Source organism: Sinohyriopsis cumingii, chromosome 1 (assembly GCF_028554795.1).
Source record: "Sinohyriopsis cumingii isolate HCF-2022 chromosome 1, ASM2855479v2, whole genome shotgun sequence".
NCBI classification, from domain to species: domain Eukaryota; kingdom Metazoa; phylum Mollusca; class Bivalvia; order Unionida; family Unionidae; genus Sinohyriopsis; species Sinohyriopsis cumingii.
Genome location: NC_142961.1, coordinates 52,862,924 through 52,882,787, shown reverse-complemented (window position 1 = coordinate 52,882,787; position 19,864 = coordinate 52,862,924). Strand labels below are relative to the sequence as shown.

Genomic DNA, 19,864 nt, shown 5'->3' with positions numbered 1-19,864 from the left:
GTACAGCATCGTTCCCATCGCAAGGCTCACAATCGCACTCGTCTGCAAACTCCGTTACGCAATTACAATGGTAACCACATGGACAATCGCAGTTTCCCTCCGGACATTTTCCGTCGCAATGCATGGGTCTTATCCATCCAATATTAGTCACACTAGAGGAAGATACAACATTTTTACAATCCCCAAACTGGAACGATGTCTCTTTCAAAGTATTCATCTTGTTCGCTTGGTCTTGGTAGTCACAATGAACTATCGATCTTGCCTAGGGTTCCTTTTTTATATACAGACCAATACCGACGTGTCCATACGGTAAGGTGAAATGATTGGGAAGTCTAACTCGCTTCTGGTACACGATTTGATAGACTTTTTCCAAGGGCCGACTGACGATGTGGTGAGTGGGTAAACGTACAATCTTGTTCGGTTGATAGGTGGTCACTTTAAAGTTTGCATCCTCTCCCGATTGCAAGGCTTCTTTCAATACCCCAAAGTTGACCACACGACTGGTACGATAATTCAGAGTCAGTCCTTTCACTTTGCACGTCGTCTGCACTTCTCCTTGTGGGTCCCGATATTCGTAGCCGTAATTTTTAGGACCGCCACTGACGAAACTTAGAATCTTGTCGTCGGGATGCTCGTCTGTGCAGGCTCCTAAACGGTCTCCTTCGATGTCAGGGTGCTGTTGACTCGGGTGATGGATGTAAATGCAACTGTCCGTGTCAAAGTACAGGACGCGTTCCCCTAACAGTTCTAAAGTTTCGTACAATTTTAAGCGAGCATGAGCTGTCACGTAAGCCGCAATGATGACATTTCCAAAAGGGTCGTCTTGTACAAAGTCCAGATCTTCTTCGTAATTGACGAAGATCAAATCCTCGCGAACGACGTCCACGTGTTTCATGTATTTGGTTTTGTTGTGAATCATCTGGAAGTAGCGGGAAGGTTCGGTCAAATATTCCGTCTTGGGTAAACACGGTCGTTGTGCCATTTTTCCCCACAAGCAATTTAACATCACTTTGGCAAACGATCGCCTGCCTTCGTTTTTCTCGATGTGGTCTAAAGAGATGCCTTCTTGTTCATAGTATTTCTCTTTGAATTGTATTTGGTCTTCGGAAGTGTGACACCAGGAAGGATAGCCGCTGGCTTCTTGTTTCGGTTTCAAAAAGGCATCCACGTAGTCAGCGAAAATGCCTTTCTGACTGGGATCACCCTTGTGGTATTGTTGTGTCTTGGGAAAGTGGCAAATTTCGTACACTTCTAACAGTTGGTATCCCATGTCCAGAGCTTTGAACAATTCTACGCTGACCCAGGTTCCCGTCAAGGCACGTTCTTCCTGGGTGTGGTGACAAGGTTGGTCTTGGTTGCACGTTTCGGCACAAGTACGGCACAATGGAAACATCAGTTTGCCTTGACAATGGTGAGGTAACACGGGACGGTACAAGTCCGTGGGCGGCAAAACTTTACACTTGATCAAGCCTTCGTATTGTCGAATGTTGACCAGGTCGATGTGTTCCGTTAACAATTGCGGGTGCCCTACAGGAAAGCGACAATATTTGCACACGTAGGGATACAACGAACACACGTCCAAGTATTTGATTTCTTCTCCTTTCTCTTCGTCGGCTTGGTACAACAAACAGGTGGCATTGGTCCTTCCTCCGTACAAACTATCCATCGGGTTCAGCGGGTCCATGAACTGGTAACTTTCCACGAGGCGTTTAAACTCGGGATCGGTTTTCATACGGTGATCGTACTCATGTTCCCACATTTCCACCACTTGGTATCCTTCCTGTTCCAACTTTAGGCGCCGCTGACAAGTGTCCTGGTACAAGTCTTCCATGGTTCGTTGTAAAAACTGATTTTTAGTGCCACGATCAGGGTAACAGACGGGACATCCGTGAAATAAGCAACCGTTAAACTCGTACACGATCTTTGGATTTTCTAAGTCCCAGCCATCGACCGAATACGTTCCGATGGTCTTTTCACCCCCTCCGTTGCGGGCATGCTGAATCCATTTGTCTTCCTTGTCGCACAAGTAATGTAACCAACGTAGGGCTTTGACCGAGTATTGACGTTTGACAAAGTTGGTCGTTTGAGGGCTGATGACAGCCACGGTGTTTTCAGGCATGAATCGTTGCCGGTACACTAAGGAACACGCTTTGGCAATGGTGCAAGCTTCTTTCAAAGGATCGACCCATCCGTGTTCCATGAACAGTTCTCGAAATTTTCCACAGCAACGCCGTAAAATGTCCACGTCGGAACGACAAATACTTTAGCATTTCTTCCTGAAAGTCGAAAGGGTCCGAGGCGTGAGCCTGGTACCAAGCGTAGAAAGCTTCTCGTTGTTCGGTACGCATGTTGTCGGGGTCGTAATAGTGAGCCTCAGGTAAATGGGGTAGAACGGCGTGTTGATTGGCTTCCGTATTGAAAAAGTGTGGAAAGTACCCTTTAGCCATTTCTGTCATTCCAAACGTTTTAGGCATTCGACTCAAAGGCATGGCCAAATAGCTCATCGAATCTTTAAACTGTACTTGTCCCACTTGAATGAAAATGATTTTGGCTCCGTTCAAAGTGACTTAAGTACGCTCGGTGCCATGTTCCGTATAATACCTCAAAAGAAACTGTCCATCGTATCCGGAAAAATTGTGAGCCATCACCGTGGCATGACGATGACAATCTCCGTAACGTTCGATGTCCTCTTGGCTCCACGTCTTGTCGATGGGGTCTAAGACCCATCGAGCGAAATCGGCTAGCGTGTTCGGTCCCCGAAAGATTTTTTCACGTCCTCCAGGAATCTTGCTGCAGTGAGGGCAATGACTGAAGATAGGTTCTTGAATGCACTTCTCGCACGCTCGATGAGCCACGCAGAAATTAGGAATGTGAATGCCAGTCTCTTGCATGCATTCGAAATCGAAAAAGATGAAATTGCTTTTCTTCTTGTGACCGTCCTTTTTCTCTGGTGGAGGTTGGTATTTTTGCACGTAGCATTGGTGTTCCAAGTCCACGATGTGGTGACAAATGTGACATTTTTTCTTTCCTCGACATACGTATGCCTTGGCAGCATTGGTACATATGCCTTGTCCACATGTAGGGCACAATCTCAGGAGTTGACAAGCACATTTCTGCTGTGAACCTTGCGTCTTCAGATGTTGTTGGTAACAGGTAGGGCTGACAAACGTGCGCAGACAAGTTGAACAAGGCACTGGTCCTTCGCTCAGACAGGGTGAAGAGGCCAAACATCCTGAGCATTTCAATCCACAATGCTTGTGTTGCTCTCGATTATTATAACCATGGTCACATTTTTCTCAGTAATAACTGTATCCCAGGAATCCGGTTATACTGGTAATGGGATCGAAATGTTCATCGTGATAATAGACATGAATGTATTTTCCGTCCTTAAAGTCTTGGCCTCGAAACAACAGAGGTCCGCGCACTTCTTGAGGGTGCACTTTCAAGGTGTATCGTGGAGCTAGGGCATCTTGCAATTTTTGCATCTCAGGAATACCACAGGGTGTGTCTTTGGATAGGCCAGCTTGTTGCAACAGGAGTTCTGCTTCGTTTCGCTGTTTGGCTCGGTCCGATTGTTGAATAGTTTTCCAGGCTCTTTTCCATTCTGTCGTGTCGTTCTTGTTGGCATAGGTTCGTCCCACCACGATGGCTCGAGCTAAACACATCTGGTCTTGAGGATTGTGAATTTGGACAAGGCTACGCTTAATGCTGCGAAGCTCGTTCACCAATAACATCTTTTTGCGTCCGGTCCCTTGAGGAGGAGAGACGTGGGTCATGTCCAATGTGGCTTTTCCATCGGTGATGTCAAACTGGTCATTAGATTGTTGCACGTGTTGAATCTTGTCCATGACTTTGGAAGCGGTCAATTCTGCAGGGCTGCTAAACTCGATCCAAACAGGGGATTTCAAACTGTCGTGTTGTATGGAAAGTCTCAAGCGATCGTCTTCTTTGGGTTGACATTGTCGCTTGAGTGCGGTGAGCAAAGAATCCCACACCCCAGTGATGAACACTTCTGCTTTCTCTAACGGTACTTCAGCCTTGAAATCTTTAAACTTCACCGTGTATTTGTAAGCCGTGGTTCTAAATTTTCTAGAGGAGCGCTTTTCCGTCTCTCGAATGGAATAGTATTTTTCAGGGTTGACTAAGGGTGACGAACTTGGTTTAGAGGGTTCGGATTCTGGTTCACTCATGTCCTCTTCCAAATCACTGGCATGAATTTGTGCCAAGATTTCAGCCCTGGTACGAGGCGATAGATCACGTTTCTGCCTCTTACTTTCTTCTTCTTTCTTCTCGAATGAATAGGATCGTTTCATCTTGAATGCAAAACGTCAAATGACTCAAGTTTAAACACCATGGACTAATTTATAGTCATGGCAGACCAGCGTATATAAAAGGGTGTGTGTCTTGTCCTTTCACTATTCATTTCACTCTCAAACCGAGCACAACGATGGAAGAGACTAGCCAAATCGAACGTTTCATCAGAGCTTTGCGAGCGGTCATTAGAAAATTCTCTTCAGACCAGCCGACGGACTACTCTCCTTCCTTTCGAGATAAAAGTCAAGATACTTGCTATATCTGTCAGAAGAAAGGGCATTGGTCTTCAGAGTGTCCAGACCGTCAAAAAAGAAAAAAAAAACAGGGGCTAAAAAAGACAAAAGTCAAGATACCTGTTATTATTGTCAAGAAAAAGGACATTGGTCTCCAGATTGCCCAAAAAAGAAACAAGAGGAGTCAGAAGAAAAGAGGGATTCTTCAGAAGAAGAGAGGGATTATTGGGAAGAAGAGAGGGATTCTGCAGAGGAAGAAAGCAGACAGGTGAAGAAAAAGAAACAGGAGAAGAAAAGAAGAAGGGAAGAAAGTGAGGAGGAAGAAGAGGAAAAACCTGTGACGGTGAAGAAATTTAAAAAACAGAGAGACTAAACAAGGAGAAAGAAGACGTCAATGAACTTTTTTTAAAGTGTTATGATGTGAATTGTGAATTGGATTGTAACAATGGATAAAAGAATAAATTAATTATATAAAGTAAGTGTCTTTGAGTTTTGATTTTAAAATAAGAAGCTACACTCACGCACTCATACAAAGACACGTACTATAGGGGGTAAAATGGTTTTTTTTTTTTTTTGAGTTATTGGCAAATTGAAATTGTATTTCTTTTCGAGAGACGTGGGTGGCCCTGAAAAGGGCTTTTTATTTTGGTGTAGGGGTGAGTTCAAGCAATCAGCTTTAACTGCCTTAAGCCTTTGCCACGGCCAAGGCCTACTTCTGGACTGCGTACTGTTGATGATGATTGGGTTGAAATCACTAAGGGTGGTACGGTAGGCTTAGTCACAGGGTTGACGTGTTTAGCTCGGGAAGGTCGTATTCTCTTCGGTCGTAATAAAGAAGTCTGATACATTTGTTTCAGACTTCTTAACTCCGCTAAAATGTCCAAAAGTACCGTGACCGTTTGATTTTCACCCTCTTGTTTCTTTGCTGCTACTTCTTCTTGCTGTTGTTGCTGTTGTTTTTTTCTTACCTCTTCTTCTTGCTGCTGCTGTAGGAGAAAAGCTTGTTCCGCTTCCTTTTGTCGTTGTATAAATTTCTCCAATTCTTCTTTCTGTCTCTGTCTAAAATTCTCCACTTGCGGTAATGAAGAAGGTAACGAAGGTTCCGGAACAAATTCTTGCGAGGTAAGAAAATCCACAAAATCCCGGTTCACCTCTTCTGAAAGTAAGTCCGGGTTCCCTTGTGTGGTCTCCACTGCTGGTGCACCCCAATGGATCGTTTTCTGAGTTTCCGTCATGTTGAATCACTGTCACATAGATTGACTGCACACAAGCGCTAGCGAATCTATATAGACCACGTGACGTCACAGACTGCTCTCTTCGGATTGGATGCGGGCTGACTGAATTTTGTAACGCGTGTTGGTATTGGTGAATGAACTCAATCCGTTTCAATCCTTCCTCTACCTATAAATAAGCGCAGTTCACCGCATTGATTCACCTGTTCTCGTCGCTTCAAGATGTGGACCACAGTCGAATCATCCACCCTTGTGTCTTCCATGATGTTTAGGACGGACATGCTCATGTATGTCCGGTCCAAGTGGACCGTTGTCGACAAGTCAGACACCAGTCTGTGGATACGAAGAGTGTACGTAGAAAGACAAGGTTGCCTCAAGAGGACACTGATTTATGGCCCTCGAGTAAGACGCAGCTTGAGGACAAGAAGATGCCGCAGATGCCCTTTATGTTAATGGATACATTAACATAAACCCAAAGGCCCTTTTCAGGGCCACCCATATTTCTCGAAAAGAGAATGACTTTCAATTGCCTACCCCTTTTTTTAAAAAAAAAATATTTAAAAAAAAAAATCCCATGTTCAATTCCCCTTGTCCCTAGATAGACCCACACTTTATTCCCCCATGTTCAATTCCCCTTGACGCTATATTTGCCCACGATTTTTCTCCATGTTCAATTCCCCTTGACGCTATATTTGCCCACGATTTTTCTCCATGTTAAATTTCCCTTGACGCTATATTTGCCCAGGGGGTGTTTTTAATGCTAAGTCCCATTGACGCTCTAGTGCCCCTATTCACTACTTGTGTATATATTGGAGTCCTTGTAATCATGCTAATCTAACACAACATAGGTACAACGGACTGAACACAGATACAATTTAGATAGTATGGAGTAATTCAGGAGTAAACATGTAATATCATTATATTAATAATAATCTTTAAGAAACTAGTTCAATTATAACCATGGCGCAAACGAAAAACATTTACCACATATTTCATTTTGATAAATGTATATCTATAATCTATGAAATCAGAACTACCTCTTTATCTATAATTTATGAAATCAAAACTACCTCTTTCTTGTTATCTTTACAGATGTTATATATTTACCTGAAACTTCTTTAAGGTATGCTTTGAATTTTTTATATGTACCATCCTCCTTTAATCTTCTGTTAGATCCGATATCTGAGAATACTGGTTTTAGGACATGGATCAATTTTCTCTGTGTCAGAGTTGACCTTGCAGAAGGCCTGAAGAGATATTTAATACACGGCTTTCGGCGCATTAACTGAAAAGTAACATTTCAATACATAAAAAAGTTGTAATTGACCCAAACTGTTTCATTGGCAAGGTTGCAATAAAAAAATGGACTTTGTACCATAACTTCTATTTGCACATAAGACTTTATTATCAGTTTGATTCTTATCTAGTTATGCGCATGTTCAGTTTACCTCTCAAGAATTGGAAAATATGAAGGGTACTAAATTTATAAAGCTTGATGAGATTAGCTGATATTCACATAATCTAATACATAATAAACTTATGCTTTTAAAATAACCTTAACAATGTTTACAATCCTTATTTAATAAACAAGCTATATTGTATATTGTGGTCCCAAAATCACTGCCAAGATTTTTAGTGTATAATGATAACAGGTTACAAGAGTTTTATAGGTCCTAGTTACAGCTGCAGGTTTGGGAAAGTTTAGATACTCATTTGTGCTTACATCAACAAAACCAAGCCGATTTAAGCCATCTCTAAATTGTGCCTGGACTGGTGTTAAGTTTTGGGACAGGAGCGTTTCCAATTTTTCTTCTGTTAGGAAACATGGTAGAGGCCCGTTCTGCATCAATGACAAACCTAAAAATATTGTTAACAAGAATAGAATGGGTACTTTAGAAAACCAAAGATGACGCGGGTGTGATACTGAATGAAAGATATATTTAAACCAAATGAATCATTTTTCTGTTTCACGATTATTAACTCCAAAAACGAGGCAAAGCCTGTTAAGCAAGAAATGTGGGTCATCGCAATCACATCTTACTAGGTGTTGAAATACGTGTGACACATGAGTGCACGCCAAAAATAGCAATGTATTGACCATTCCTGCAACAATGTCGTGTAAACTGAAACTGAGGTATAGGAGTTAAAGAATGTCAGAAATATTTTTGTTAAAACAGTTAGGATCGCTTTTTATGTCGAGAGAGAGAGAGAGAGAGAGAGAGAGAGAGTATACCTTCGTTCAATAACAGAATGAAAGACCTATACCATTAATTTACGCGACAAACGATTTGCTTTATCGATTGCTTACCAAATTGCAGACCAAAGCTATTAACCACAAAAATTAACATGAAAGCATATTGTGCTCTCCCTAATTTTCACATTGCAAATATGTTGTCCATTGATAGCCGAATTATGACCAGCATAGTAAAAATTAAATCTACAGCAAGTAACGAAAATATAACACTTACCACAAACTAGTCCTGCACCAAAATAGTATTTCCTTTCAAGTCCACCGGAGTCATCTTTCAGTGTGTATGCACCCTCCTCAGTCATTTCAAAAAGTCTACATTCTTCTTTTATTATCTCTTGCATCATATGAGTGAGGAACTCCATCCTTCGTCCCCCTAGGTCGGAAGCCTCTTCTCCATAAAATGTCACCTCAAGGGGTACCAGAAGTTTGGGCGCTTCCAAGATCTCCTCCATTCCTGTTGCAAACATATTCATCCGCGACACATAGATGGGTTGGGTTTCACCCTCCAGCGGTTCTGTTAATGATGTTTGGTCTAATTGTCTTCCAGTCATTACATATTTTTGAAAATAGCGCAAGACAGCTACTGGGTCATGAATGTCCTTGCTGTGGCAACAAAAAAGAGGAAGTCAAGGTACTTAAATTACTGAATTGAGGTGGAATTTTGTAAACTAAGAAGGCGTCAATATATACTGAAACAAGAGAAAAGAAAAGCAACGGAGTCTAAGAATCTTAAAATTTGTCAGTTGTATCTAACTTTCCTAATTCAAAGGGCAAACACTCATTCATATGCATGTGGCAGTGAGAAATAAAGATATCCACTGTAAACATGTAACTGAAGCCAAGCTATATACATGAATTAATATATTTTACTTGGATAACAAAGCAGAAGATATCCAACAAGATTAACTAGTTAATAGATATGTTAGCAATCGGTGCTTATCGGTGTGCGTGTGTTTGTGTTAAACCAGTCTTTAATATTGAGAAAATAGTTACCTTTTTGCAGATGGAAACATAAACAGGTCACTTGGCACAAAAATACATAGTCCAGCATGTAAAATGAACTAATTAGAGTTAGCTGCATCTTATTATGCGTTATTATGACTCATCTAGACAAAATAATTTCCACTATCTCATATAAAGTAGTGTATCGCTGAAAAGGCACAGATTGGCCTCAAGAAGGAAATTTTGTTTTTCATATACTTTGATCAAAGACTATTGATCGATTTTTTTATAAGCATGAATGCATACAGCAACCATACAACATGGCATTTTCATAATTGGATCTTTCCGAAAAATATTTTTGTAAAACATCTTACACTTCTTCCAAAATCACAACCATGTTGTCAACTAAACAAGAAGACCTGTAATTTGTCATTACAGTATGATGCAGATCACCAATATTGGGATGTCCGGTTACATCATTATGATGTTCAGTGTTTCTTGATCCAGCACCATGTTCTTCACTGGTACGTTATACTATTGCTACTATACCAGCATGCTCGCTAGTCCCTCAGTTGGGAAACATGGCCACGACATTATCCTGTTGTCTGATAGTTGGAACTGTGGATACATTACTGTACATTGCACCAGTGTTGAGAGGTGGGTCTACAGTACTGGTGTTATTGTGTGTTGTTACAACACTAGGCTGCTCACTAACGTTAGCTGGATCATCGCTGAAAACACATAAATATATTTACAACATTTGACAAATCAGATGATTATAGATCGATTCAGATTTATGTCGTCCTGTAAGTTTCATAAAAAGCATATGCATTCTACAAGACATATATTTTAGATAAGAACTGTACTGTAATAGTTGAAATATATGTAGGACACAACTGGAACGACTATGAAGTGGCATATTTATTAATCAAGGATGATTAAATTCCATCATCAGACTCTGTCACATGCAAGAGGATTGACAATGAAGCAAAACATCGCGTAAAAATCCACCAACAGGACATTTAGTTAGTTTACATTGGTAGTGACCAGTGGACTGAGCAAAGGGGAAAATGTATAATGTATGATCAATCTGCACTGGAGCCTCACTTTCTTTTTCACTAAAGTGATGCTCTATTGTGATGTTTAATGGATTCCATACATTTATATGCAGTCTACTTCCAGTAAATCACATATCAAGTTTGCAGGAACTGTACGAATGTAAATCATGTATCAGTTGTACACGCAACTATACTATACTCTACACAAATATGAATCATTTATCAAATGTACAGGGAGTTAGTTACACACTCTACACAAATATGAATCATTTGTCAAATGTAGAGGGAGTTAGTTACACACTCTACACAAATATGAATCATTTAAGGCAAATAATCAAGTATTGAAGGATGGACAGAAGACCGTCACACAAATTGTCTAGTCCTGAGTCAAGTAGATCTAACACCTATGTTCAAAGACATACAACTTACTTGAAAATTTCAATGAAATCTGCATCTTCTCCTGATTTCTGAAAATCATAAAAAATATGTAGGTACGTTTTTAGCAATAACACTCTCAATCCCCAACATTACGTAAATACTCTGCACACATGATACCATCGCATAAATTTAGTGATCTAAACAACAGGCACTTTCTAACCAAACGAAATGCATACCCTTTGATTCTGTCTAGGTATCAGTAAAGTTTGTAAAAAAAATGCTCTCAACAGAAAAGCAAAGCAAAACTTCATTTACACAGCACTTCATCTTCGCTAGCCAAGCTTCCGATATGATAATCCTATCTACACCTTGGCGGATCGAAGATATATACTGGTGCTTTGTCCTAGCGACATCTATTGGATTTACTGAACTGCCTCCCATCGTACATAATGCCAAGTAACCAATAGCGTGGTGCATTCTACATTGGTCGAAAATATTGGAGGCAATTGACCTAAAAGGATACTTTGGATGTTTAACCTCGAAAGTATGACTATGTACCAGAGTGAAGCCATTACAGGTGTATTTGAGAGAAAGGAAATTGTGCAAACACGGACTGGGACTAGAAAATTGCTTACTTATCAGTCCATTCTAGCTGTGTGCTCCCCTTGTCCCAATCATGTAGGAACAGTGTTCACATTTGAACAACTTAATTTTGATTGGATGCGATGGCTTGCCGTTGCATCCAGTGAAATTCATAGACATGAAACACAGAAATATCTGCCCGATACGCCGAGGCGGTGATAGGTTATCATATTGGAACCTTGCCTTGCGAAGATGACAGCCCTTAGAAATTGCACCTTTGTCTAATATACATGAATTGCATATAAACGGAGGTAACATACTGTTGGATTAATGTTAAAGCTTTAACATGAGCAAAATGCCTGATACAATTAATTGATAGTCAGGCTACCTTACCTGACAAGTTTGCATGTGTTCTCTCAGGTCCTTTATAGGTACCATGCTTGAACAAGACAAACACTTTTCTTGCTCTTCAAAGGAGTCTTCTATGTCAATTATAGCGATACTCTTCTGAATCGGCCTGATGTATATGCGACCTGTACCGAACTCCCTAATGTCTTCTGCACTGCATCTTCCGTGACTTACTGTGGTTAAAACTTTTTTGGAGTTGCTTTTTAGCGTTAACAGCTCAAAACTACCACACTGATCTAAAGCCGGAAAAGAGCTGGAAAACAGATAATGAATATTACATTTTTTTATTTTCGAGTACGGATAACAGTTTTATATCAATGTTCACTTTTAAACTCAATTTTAAGACAATTATGTAATGTGTTTGTTTGGCGTTTGGATTTCAGGAATAAAGATATGGTTAAATTTATTTAGAAGGTTGGTTCAGGCTGGAAATATTGAATGGATGATGTTGAGTACTGAGAGGAATCACCATCGAGTCTTATATTTCAGTAATTTCTTGAATATCATTCAATTATTTTTACTCAGATAATATTGTTTTGTGAACGTATCTAAAATTTGGTTTATACTTTTACTTGATTTTGACAAGTAAACCGTAGGACATAGCTTGTTCAACCAAATCTTACTTGTCCGCATAAACGTTAAGAAAAACACCTGGTCTTACAAGTACAGTATTAAAACTAATCGCAAAAAGGGATACAGTTAAGTCTATAAATAAAATAGACAATATCTACTGAATCTGTACATTTCAAATTTTACATAGTGTTTCTGAACTTTTATTTTGTGGAATATTCTATTTAAAAATGCAATAGGAGCTTAACGCATAATTTATGGACCAACAAATATTAGCTTCCACCACTCCCACTCACACATAAGCTTGATGGTTTAGCAATAAGTACTTAATTGTTTGATTTACCAAGAAACAATATTCTAAGTAAACATTAGAGAAAAACATTTCCAGCTGGAATAGTCTTTTCATGTTGAGGCTTGGAACAACTTGAAGATGGGAATTTGTACATGTTCGCATTGTTGAGAGGAAGTTACGTTATATGACTCAACAAATCTGTATATTGTGAAATAGAAGTGCACACAGGGATGCAATCTGAAAGAGACATTTGCATCAAGAAAAACAGTAGATATAACTCACATCAACAAGCGATGGTGTATCTTCTCTATTATGACTTCAACTGTAACTAGATGAGCAACCTAGAGGCGGAAACCGAGTTGCACAGTGCCTACCTGCTGTTGCTTTTTTTTTACAGTTCATTCTCTATAGATTTAGAACGTAACATACAAGCATTTATTCGCATGCACTTCACTCGTTTCCTTCATTCCAAAAATTTGTCGATCACCTTTCATTACTTTTTCTAAAACATAATTACCTTAGTATGGCCTGTCTCACTTTGTCATGCAAAGCATCAACAGGAATAATAACTTTCTTTTCCCCAAGGCCATTTTTACGTAGGATTCTCCTTTCTTCCAGAGATGGAATAGTAGTAGAAGTATTGGAACTCAGACAAACAAATGATCGAGTCATAGTGCGACCTAAAATGGAAATATGTATCAATGCAGTTTACTTGTTTTGGTGACTAGAATCAGGACATAAAAATGAGCAATATTTCCTAAAACTTTATATAAGTTTATGTTGCATGAGTGAAGCAGCTAGGTATGTGTTTGTGAGACATGGATGCCCACACGTTCCTGTTGAACAAAAATTCAAGTAAGAAATAAATATGCATGTATTTATAAATCATACTTAGGTTTCATGTTCTCTGTTGCAATTGTGTGTGAAAAAATCTGATAAATTCCATTTTGTAAATTTTAAATGTAGGCATTTCATCAAAATCGAACAATGTAAATTTGTGAATCGTCAAAAACACTAACGAAAAGACATAGCAGAACAAAAACAACAACAACATAAGAGGGGAGAAACAAAAACATATTAACATTTGTGCATCGTAAGACAGACACACATCATTCAGACAGTCAATACAATAGTTGGGGTACTTATTTTATATTCAAAATAATACTAGTACAGAATATTTAAAAAGAAACAAACACTGTGCCTTGTTCTAGTGGTTAACTTGAATGTTGAAGTGATGTGGTGCTGGTTTCACATCAAGACAGTAAAGGCTATATATTGACTATATATATATGGGATAACCTATCTGTGTGAAAGCATGTATGTGTCTGTGTGTACACGTTCAATGTGATGCATTGTATGAAATGTATTTTTCCATTCATAAGTGTTGTCTTGGGTGCTTAATATGGCACAAAACAAAACAAAACAGAAATAAAGCAACTATATAAAATAGTGATATATAGTGATAATGAAGGGTACCTTTTCTTCTCCCATCAATCCTGACCAAATTGTTATCAGTCCTACCAGTTCTTGACCTATATGGATTTAATCTCTGTGCAAAACAAAAAGAACATGTGACAAGTCTAAAATGAACAGGAAAAAAGATGATGTGGGTTTTTCTCCTATAACAAAAGATGATGCCTAGGTCATTATATTTTGGGGGAAATCAATAACATTTCATGGTGATATTCGTTTACTCTTCTATTGAAAGAAGACCTATTTGATACACTAGGCTTCTATGAATGTTATAGGGCTTATGTGTATGAAAACACACTTTATGAATCATAACGTTTAATTAAAGTTTCGCGGATATTATATGTTTACACATTAGCAATAGGACATTAGCAAGTTACGGAAAGGCAAAACTATAAATTAGTCGGTGTTAATAGTTTCATTGTTTTTCGCATAGCATTTCATTCAGTTTAGTGGCTGTTGAATCCACTAAACTTAATTAAATTGATTAAATGGGACAATTGCATAAAATTAAGCTAAAATTCAATATTAAAATCTTCGTGGCATCAACAACTCAGGATGACAGACAGAAAGACGAAACACCGTGATGACAATGATGTAGCTCATGGAATTAAACAGTGCAAAAAGGAGAAGTTTGTTGAAATTATATACCATTGTTCTACTAAACAAGCGTCTGTGTTCCTCCGATACCGATGAAAATGATGTCTGACTCGCAGATGAACCAGATGCAGAGGATGTAAGTGATGATGAGGTGGAGGAAATCTGGTCTGCGACCCTCCTCAAGATAGATATGGCATCATCAAGGTTTGTACTCATGTCTGAATTAAGAACAAAATTGGTAATAGTTATGGAACGCCATAAACAGTACTTGCGTGCAAGCTGCTTGTATGAATCATTTTCTGTTCTGTAATATCAATGAATTGGTTGTCACAATGAGGAATACGTGTGTGTGTGTGTGTGTGTGTGTGTGTGTGTGTGTGTGTGCATGTGTGGATGAATGTATGTATGTTTAAATTTGCATTGTTTGCTTGCTAGTTTTGTTTGAAAAAATTTATTTCACTTTATACTATTGTCATGTAATATTGTATGTTGGACTTAACCCTGTAAAAATTCAAGTTCATTTTATATTCGACTTCAATTACTGATTTTATATTAAAGACTGTGAACAAGTAATATATGGCTAAAATATTATCTTTGTGTATGGGGTTGATATTAAAATCACTATCAATAGAAGTAGACACGTTTATTTGGGTCTGGGTCTAGTTTTTTGGAAATTCCCCATAAATTGCCAGGTTTTCCTGTTGTTTACTACATTTTGTATTATAATTTTAGAAATAGTTATACATAATTACAACTAAGATTTTATTTTGTAAACATTAGGAGCCTTCTGTAAGGGTTTTTATGACAAAATGCTTATTGTGACAGGAGGTCAAGTAGTGGACTATATAATATTGTCACTGGAAAAATTATTCATTTGTGCTTTAAAATCTTAGTAGAATTATTCTGTATTATTGTTGTGACCAGTAGTTCATATGGGCTGGAATTTTAGTTATTCCAATTATTTCTTCCCTGGAAATACAAACGTACTCTGATAACATTCTTGGAAATAGAGACTTGGATTTATAGTGAAATACAAAAAAAAGGATATAATTGTATTATTGCAATCCAACAAAAGACTTGACAAAACAACACTTTACATGCCATCGCAGGCACATCAACCTTTTAACGTTGGATTTAATTTGGATTTGCATAAAGTTTATTCATACCTCTTTATCATCGGAACTTTTGTCTGCAATTCTATGATTATTTTGGGACTTAATTCGCAATACCATAATTTCTTTCTCTTTATTTTCACTTTGTAATCAAGGGAAATAAAATCTTTGTTGACTTTTTCACAGTCTGTTGCTTCTCACACTTTTCTATTACATATATAAAACGACAGAGTCGTAATAATGTATGTATGTATGTATGTATGCATGTATGCATGTATGTATGTATGTGCGTGCGTGCGTGCGTGCGTGTGTGTGTGTGTGTGTGTGTGTGTGTAGCGTCATGTCTATCAAATCGGATAGTAAATACGTAGAATAGTGTAGAAAAAGTGTCAAAAGCGGAGTGCTCATGGCTAGAAACGTGAGGTCTTGGAAGTGGGGAATCTGTAGGTAACTCTGAGTTACTGTAGTGAACAAAATGGCATCGACTTTCGACGATCGAGGAGACCAGGAAATAAATGCTTTACATAATGAATAAAGCTCCTGAAGACAGTTACACAAAGGTACATATGAACTATCTTGTGTAAATGCTGTCTAACCCTAAGGCATAATGTAATGATGCGGACAAGTTGTAGCGTTGTCTGATACAATGCACAGAGTAAAGGCATCGGCGACTTTTGATTTGTTTTACTAAGATTCTTCCTATAAAACATGTTAGTCGGGTCTTGATGCTGAAATTATGCATAATTAGACGTGGACACGAAGGATTTAAACTTTATAAGAAAGATTGTTGGTCAACTGCATACAGTAAATCGCATACATAAGAAAGTCGGGAATATTATCCTTCACTTAGTAATGAAAGTTTAATTCCTAGCCCTGTTAATTATATTTTTCTTATTTATTAAATTATGGCAAATTGTTCCTTGTAAACAAGTTGGTATTGAAAGAAATCAACACACTCTACATGTATGTATGTATGTATGTATGTACAACACATATACAAATAATGACAAGAATGCTGAAAAAAGACAGACGATCCTTACAGAACTATTTTGACATTATCGTGCAACATCATTACTGAATGGATACTGCCCTGCTGAATTACTACTGATCAGAAGAAAATTACTTTTTTTTGTGGGGGGGGCACTAGACAGAAGCCCCCCCCACCCCCGTTAACCAAAGAGGAAATTGTTTATGTGTTTGTGTTTCCCTCCATAGATGTCTTGTATCTGTTATTGTTTTTGAAGGAATTTAAACTTTATAATCAAAGTTTGAATTTAGAAATTTTGATCGGGGTATTTCTAAAATGGCCCTAGTGTATCTATAAGGTTGTACGTCCGAATAAGGTTTATGTCACCTTTTCCGGATTTCATCCCTTAGTTCTTTTCAAGTGACCTTTGCTACAGGTCCCCTATGTCCCATGAGTGCTATATGTTGGTGCTATTTGTTTTGTTGTTGTTGTAGGATTTAACGCCATTTTTCAGCACAAGATAGGCTATACATGGCGGCCAGTATTAATGGTGGAGGAAGAACCCGGAAAACCCCCGGAAAGAACCACTGACCCACGAGAAGCTACTGGCAAGCTTTCTCACATAACTACAATAGCCGAATCTGAGACTCGAACCGACGCAGACAGAGGTAAAATGGCAGTGATCCATAACGGTGAGCGCTTTAGACCACTCGGCCACTCGGGGCCCCGCTATTTGTTTTGTTTGCTATATTTGTTCACGTGTTGGGACTTAGCTCTAAATCATCTTTATAACCCAGTTGTTCTATTTCTCCCTTGATGGGATTTTTGTTTTGTTTTTGAATTTTGTCGAGAATGCGGTGTGTTACTCAATAACTTTAAAACCTTAGTGGTTTGGGTGTGTGTTATATATACCGCTCTCGTATGTCAGAGATAAGTAACTATGCTCGAGATGGGGTCCATACTTTATTTACTTGGTGTATTTCTCTCATCTTGAGCAGGTTATCTTGTATTTATTTATTAGCCAAAATTTCCGAGACATTTTTTGATGAAAGAGTGGAAGGAAGCAAAGCAAGGTAGAAGAATAGTAAGTATTTAAAATTAGTATAGGAATTTTTTTTTTATATATAGAAAGGAAAGAGTGTTCTGGCAGGAGAGCGTCCGTTAGTCTTTCCCAAATTTTTATTATTTGTCCACATGATCTCATTGTGTCCACTATGTAATCCGTCACTGTATATAAAGTCTTTTTGTCAAAATTCCCGTCCAAGTATAGCAGATTTTGTGTCTTATATGTAGTTGTCTTTCTAATCTCGTCGATTACTTTTTGTCTTTTAGTTTGTCTTTGTTCACACTGTAGTATTGTATGTGTCTTACTGAAGTTATATTTTTTACACAATGGGCATTTAGGCGATACGCTGATCATATGCCGCCGCACTGCAACCTCTCCTGTTAACCACACATTATGCATGTATTTAAAGCAGAGGCTCTGTATTTTTAAAGATCTAACTTAATACAATTCCCCCATGCTAGTTTCCAATTTACGTATCTATTTTCCAACTCTACTTGGCTCATTACCTTTTCTGTTGCATTTTCCCTAATCCACCCGTATGTTTTTTTCCTTTCCAATACCCCATAAATCTACTTTGTCTCTATATTTAATTAAAACTTCCCTAATTTCTCTCAATTTTCGCGGTGTTTCTAAAAGTCTACTTAATTTATTATTTGTATATATATATATATCCTTTCTGTGTCTCATGAGCAAGCCAAACCAATATATGTATATGGCTTCCCATGCCATATCGGGAACTGCTTTTAAAATTTTAAATCTATTTATAAAATTACTAGCTACTTTGCCACCGGCACCAGAAAACTTGCAGCAGAAAATGGCAAGATTTAAAGAAACTGAAGAAATCGGAAAACTATAGACATTTAATGCTCATGCCTACCACAGTATCAGAGCTTGTCCGAGTGATTTTTTAAAAACCCTGATACTTGACTCTTGATGAAAGCAAATCAGCATCTATCAAGCAAACTTGATATTTCACACGTTTGGGAAGACTGTGAAACCCACATGAGAGATAGAACCAGGTCACGTTTCATTTTAAATGTTAACATACGCAGGATTTGAGATGTAGCGTTAGCCTAATTCTAATTAGCTTTAAATATCACTCAACAGTTCTTGACAAAGAAATTAATCAGACATTCTACACTGGACTAGAACTGATTTACATCAACAGCTGGTTGATGTTATGGCCTCACAGGGTTTAAGATCAATGAGAAAAACAGTTTGAGGGCAATCGTGTCTCCGCAGCTTTACTGGTGTCTTGTAATTAATAAATAATTAGTATGCGTTTAATACAAATACGCCATATAGATTAAACCTATTAGTTCATATTATCAAAAGGAAGCAAATATCCAGTAATGCACTGTTATCATTTTCACCATCCAGGTTAGTATGCAGAATAAAAGCCGTCTTTTACCAACTGAGTCTAGTTCACCCTTCATTGATAAATGATGCTCACCTGGAATATTCTGTTTCATTTATAACTTCGAATTAGTAATTGATAGCACCCTATAACAAATCATAATTCCCCACCACATACTTTACCTCTTTCACACTGTACCTTACCTTCCCAGTTAATAATCGCCCCCATATTCTATATCCCATCGTTCATTCAATGATTCTACATTGCATTTATCTGGTAAATCAATAGACTCCATTAAAAATAAACTTCAAATCGACCTCAACAATATATCAGTTTGGTGTCATCAAAATAAAATGCATATTAACATCTCTAAAACGAAATGTATGACAATTGGAAAAAGGCAGCGTCTATCTACTAACATGGATTTACTTCTAACTCAAAATGGCTTAGACGTATCTATTGTCAAAAATCAGAAACTTCTTGGTATCTACATTGATCAACACCTCAGCTGGAATGCGCATATCGATAACCTATGTGCAATGGTAGTCAAAAGAATAACTGTTAAAATTGCTTTCGAAGTTTCTACCTCCACAATCACTTGAAACTTATTTTTCGAGTTATATACTACCACTGATAGATTACGGCTGTACCATATGGGGAAACACATCAAATTATAATCTGTCCAGAATTGATAGTCTCCAGAAAAGGGCAGCCCAAATAATACTGAAACTTTCTGTTATGACTCCCTCAAATGTTTTGTTTTCACGTATGAAATGGCTACCTATCCAAAAACGTATTCTTTATTTTAAAGGAATCATGACATACAAGTCTTTCAACGGTCTTTCTCCAGATGATATCTCTAACATAATTGAACCAAGATCATCAAATATGAGCGTAATTTCCGATCGACGACTAACAACGATCTCCAGATTCCTCGGTCGAAAACCAAACATTACAAAAGCTCATTTTTTGTATCAGCACCTACTGTATGGAATTCCTTATCAATGAGGATATGTAATTCAACTTCCCTTG

The 19,864-nt window shown here is 38.1% G+C and overlaps 2 protein-coding genes across 2 annotated transcripts in view; both read right to left on the bottom strand.

Annotated features, from left to right (window-relative positions):
- LOC149806876 (uncharacterized) overlaps positions 1 to 8,740 on the bottom strand; it is a 32,234-nt gene extending 23,494 nt beyond the window's left edge. Inside the window, exons 1-3 of the mRNA XM_089934120.1 lie at positions 8,248 to 8,740; positions 7,503 to 7,636; positions 6,887 to 7,064 (exon numbers count right to left, since the gene is read on the bottom strand). Coding sequence (XP_089790246.1) covers positions 6,887 to 7,064; positions 7,503 to 7,636; positions 8,248 to 8,581 — 646 coding nt within the window. The 5' untranslated portion in view covers positions 8,582 to 8,740. The remainder of the gene's footprint in view (positions 1 to 6,886; positions 7,065 to 7,502; positions 7,637 to 8,247) is intronic.
- An 800-nt stretch (positions 8,741 to 9,540) lies between these two features.
- LOC149806875 (uncharacterized) lies at positions 9,541 to 19,060 on the bottom strand. The gene is made up of 5 exons (XM_089933216.1): positions 19,036 to 19,060; positions 12,778 to 12,940; positions 11,384 to 11,651; positions 10,460 to 10,497; positions 9,541 to 9,703 (listed from the first exon to the last, which is right to left on the bottom strand). Exons 1-5 carry the CDS (start codon positions 19,058 to 19,060, stop codon positions 9,541 to 9,543), a joined length of 657 nt encoding a protein of 218 aa, XP_089789342.1.
- Between the last annotated feature and the right edge of the window lie 804 nt (positions 19,061 to 19,864).

Excerpts from the sequence above, each read along its gene's own strand:
- LOC149806875 (XM_089933216.1), bottom strand. The coding sequence starts at position 19,060 with ATGGGGGCGATTATTAACTGGGAAG. Across the intron at positions 12,941-19,035 it reads GGCGATTATTAACTGGGAAG|GTCGCACTATGACTCGATCA; the intron begins GTAAGGTACAGT and ends TTTCCATTTTAG. Across the intron at positions 10,498-11,383 it reads AACACATGCAAACTTGTCAG|AAATCAGGAGAAGATGCAGA; the intron begins GTAAGGTAGCCT and ends TATGATTTTCAG.